The sequence below is a fragment of the Neopsephotus bourkii genome, unplaced genomic scaffold, assembly GCF_033783945.1.
Source record: "Neopsephotus bourkii isolate Nb327-2 ecotype Australia unplaced genomic scaffold, CSIRO-AGI_Nbou_v1 NB_616, whole genome shotgun sequence".
NCBI lineage: Eukaryota > Metazoa > Chordata > Aves > Psittaciformes > Psittacidae > Neopsephotus > Neopsephotus bourkii.
In genome coordinates this window covers 1379023-1382904 of record NW_026901116.1, presented here as the reverse complement: position 1 = coordinate 1382904, position 3882 = coordinate 1379023, and the positions used below count along the sequence as shown (strand labels likewise).

General features: G+C 61.3%; 1 protein-coding gene across 1 annotated transcript; it reads left to right on the top strand.

The window, feature by feature from the left end:
- The first annotated feature begins 585 nt into the window (after positions 1-585).
- Positions 586-2394, top strand: EGR4 (early growth response 4). The gene is made up of 2 exons (XM_061351897.1): positions 586-765; positions 1081-2394. The coding sequence occupies exons 1-2, from the start codon at positions 627-629 to the stop codon at positions 2391-2393; spliced, it is 1452 nt and encodes a 483-aa protein (XP_061207881.1). The 5' UTR covers positions 586-626; the 3' UTR covers position 2394.
- Positions 2395-3882: the final 1488 nt, after the last annotated feature.

Genomic DNA, 3882 nt, shown 5'->3' with positions numbered 1-3882 from the left:
CGATTTTCGGTTAAAAAGAGATGGGGGGGGGGGACATTGAGGGAGAGAAAAGGGGGAGGGGAAGGGAGGGGGCACCGCGTCACGGGAGAGATTTCCTTATTGGGACTCCCTAGCCTACATCCTGAGTCCATATATGGGCATTTACGTCACGGCAGCCTCACTGGGGACTCCAGAAATGGCTGCGGCGGAAGGGTCGGAGCAGCCCCGCTGCAGCTATAAAGGGAGCGCAGGGGAGGCAGAGCCGGGCGTCCGCTCGGGCTGCCGCTGCCGCCTGCCCCTGCCCGCCCCTGCCCGGCCCCCGGGACCTGATACCCCCCCCTCCATCCCCCCGGGGTGCAGCATCGCTGCCCGCACCCGCCCCCGGCATCCCCCCCATTGCCACAAGCATCCCGGAGCATCCCTGGCACCTACCCCGAGCACCCCCCGGCTCGGTCCGGGTACCCCAAGCACCCCCCTGCTCGCCCCGAGCATCCCTCTCCTTCCCTTGAGCATCCCTTTACTCCCCTCGAGCATCCCCCCTATTCCCCCTTAGCACCCTCCTTCTCCCTTTAGCATCCTCCTGCTCCCTCCGACCTCGCTCCAGCCCCCCCCCCCCCCCTCCCGCTCCGGCCGTGCTTCCAAAGGAGATGCTCAACGTGATGGATTTTTCCTGCTCGGATCCTCTTTACTCCAAATACGAGGAAAGCTGCGAGCTGAAACCCGGGGACCTGCAGGGCTTGGGGCAGGCTGAGCAGCAACTCCTGGCAGAAGGCGATTTCCTCGGAGGTAAGGACCGGAGGGGGCCGGGCAGGGATGAGGGATCCTGCTGGGAGTGGGAGCTGCAGCCAGGAACCGGGAATCTTTCCCCTCTCCATCCCCCTAGTCCCTGGGTAGGGGTTCAACAGCCCCCCCAGTATCCATGGGGGGTTCCTGCTGGGGAAGGGGGGTGAAGCCCAGGTCTCTCCATGCATCCCTGGGGACCAATCTAGGATGGGGACCTCGCAGTGACGCAACATCAGCATCCCACTGTTCCCCTGTATCTCACCCCCCCCAGCCCTGCATCCCTGCATCCCTGTAACCATGGTCCCTCTGTGTCCCCAGGTGAGGTGCTGGGCACCCCGATGAGTGGTGGGGCTGTGGATTACTCCCTGCTGGGCAGCCAGCCCTCCCCTTCGCTCAGCTACACCGGCAGCTTCTTCATCAAAGCGGTACCGGAGCATCCCCAGGACCAGGAATCCCTCTTCAACCTGATGTCAGGGATCCTGGGCATCTCCCCCTTCGCCTCCTCCGAGGGCCACCAAAGGCATCTGGATGCTCTTTATCCATGTCCCGACGTGGCTCAGAGCCAGCTGGACCTTTATCCTAACTGCCAGCCGGAAATGAACGGATCCACCCCAACCCCATTCCCGGAGCAGGGCTACGGCACCTTCCCCACTCCGGATGCTGCTCAACCCCTCCAGGCACAGCCCACCTTGGGAAACACCTCCCAGTGCTTCTTCCAACCCAAGCTCCTGGACAACAAGCAGGACATCAAGCTGCCCTCTGCCTCCCCACCCCTGGACAAGTTTAAAGCCTCCTGCACCCAGTGGGAGCCCATCACCCAGCATCAGGCCTACCTGCCCTCTGGTTACCCATCTCCCGAAGCATTCCCTGCTGGAGAAAGCAGCCAGGGGCTGTTCCATCCACTGGGCTCCAAGATGGAGAGCATCTTGTCCGTGAGCTGCCAGTCGGAGCTCGGCAGCCTGGCAGAGGATGCTCCCTGCTTCGGGACCCATCTGGGCTTCGGCTGCGAGCCAGAGAACTTCCCGGCCGACACCAAGATCCACAACCTCCCTCCTCCATTGATCCCGGAATTCGACGCTTCCTTAACCCAGCCCGAAGTCCTGCCGGCGCTGATGAGCTCCGCCGAGCTCCTCCATCCTCATCCCTCTCCCTCCATCCCCAGCACGGACTTTTTGGGCCACGCCGCCTCTTCCTCCATCCCTTCCCTGCTCCCCACCACCCCTCCCGCCTTGGCCGAGCCCAAGAAGAAGACTCGCCGGACCAAGTGCTCTTCCAAATGCTTCTGCCCTAAGCCCCACGAGAAGGCGTTCGCCTGCCCCGTGGAGAACTGCATCCGGAGCTTCGCCCGCTCGGATGAGCTCAACCGGCACCTCCGCATCCACACGGGCCACAAACCCTTCCAGTGCCGCATCTGCCTGCGGAACTTCAGCCGCAGCGACCACCTCACCACCCACATCCGCACCCACACGGGCGAGAAGCCCTTCTCCTGCGACACCTGCGGGCGCCGCTTCGCCCGGAGCGACGAGAAGAAGCGCCACAGCAAGGTGCACCTCAAGCAGAAAGCGCGCACCGAGGAGAAGCTCAAGGGTTTGGGGTTCTTCTCGGTGGGGCTCTCCTTCGGGACGCTCTGAGAGCCCGGCACTGGGACGCGGCACTTCCCAACATTCCCCCCCCACCCCGAGCATCTCATGGGAGAGCCGGGCTGGGACCATCCCCATGGAGAAGAGGATGGCGAAGGAGCGGGCCCGTGGTGGGATGCAGAGGGGCGCGCGGGAGGTGGATGTGGTGCCACGGCGCTGGACCGAGGTGGGATGCGGCAGCTCCGGTTGCCCCGGGGCCATCTCCAAACTGCAGGGACTGAGTGGTTTTTATTGCTCCTATTCCAAGGGCAGGGGGGAAATGAAAACCCGTGGACAGAAAGAAATGGGGTTTGTACCCCCGGACCCATGGACAATGTGTGTTTGTAGCGACCTGACCGGGGTTCCCCCTGCCAGCACTTTACAGGATGCTCCTGATGGGTTATTCACCACCCAGCACAGCTGGGGGCTGCGGCAGCACCGACCCTTTCTCCCAAAGGAGGGAGATGCCAGCAGGCTCCAGCAGCCGGTGCCTCACGGTCCCTTTGGAAAGGTGATGTCATTATCATGATTATTATTGCTGTTATTATTACCCTGTTTGTAAATGGGAAAAAGCCTCTATCGGGATGAGAAAATCCTGTCTATTTTTGTAATTAAAGATTTGAGCTGATCCGAGACCTCTCTGCCTTGTTCCTGCCTTTGTATCCCGTTTAGCAGCCGATGCCGGGGGGGTTTCCATTGCTTTTGACCTCTCCTATGGGGAAAAAGGTGCTGAAATAGTTAGCAGAGAGAGGAAAATCAATCAGAGCAGTGGGGGGGTTGTGGCCCTCATCCCGAGCATCCCAAATCCCCTCGATGGGTGGCTTATCCCAGGAGAAGGGTCTTGTCCCGGCACAGAGCAGGGAAGGGATCCCCGCTCCCGGCTCATGAGTCCCTTACAGAAAACAGGGCCGTGGCTCTGGGTTTATTCCAATAGGAACAAACCCTGGGGGGATTTGCCCTACTTGGATCCAGAGCCATGGGGTTCACTGTGGGGACCCCAAATCCCAGCCCGGAGCCTCCATTCTGGTCCCTCCGTGTGTCCTTAGCAGGCTTCTCCCGCAGGAAGTGGGGTGGGATACAGCCCCTGTCCCCATCTTCAACCTGGCACATCCCCAGGGCTGGAGGGGATCCAGGCACCATCAGGATGGACATTTGCTCCCTCCCTTTTGGCAGGTTCAACAGCCAAGAGATGCCTTTTCCCTTCCCCTGGGAACATCCAGCGGCACGGGAGATGCAGGGAACAGAGGCAGGGAAACTGAGGCAGGGAAGGGGCATGGCTGGAAACCTGCTCTCTCCAACAGGTTTTGTCCCTTGGAGAGGAGGGATCTGTCCCCAGCCATGTTATGGAGGAAAGGGGGGGGCTCCTTGCCTCATCCCCTGCTGTCCCCCAGCCCTTTGCCAACACACGGACTGGAGCATCCCAGGGTTAAATCCCATTTATACCCTTATCCCAGCAGAATCCAATGCCCAGAACCGAGCTTGATGTGGGCTGGGAGGATGC

Excerpts from the sequence above, each read along its gene's own strand:
- EGR4 (XM_061351897.1), top strand. The coding sequence starts at position 627 with ATGCTCAACGTGATGGATTTTTCCTGCTCGGATCCTCTTTACTCCAAA. Across the intron at positions 766-1,080 it reads AGAAGGCGATTTCCTCGGAG|GTGAGGTGCTGGGCACCCCG; the intron begins GTAAGGACCGGA and ends CTGTGTCCCCAG.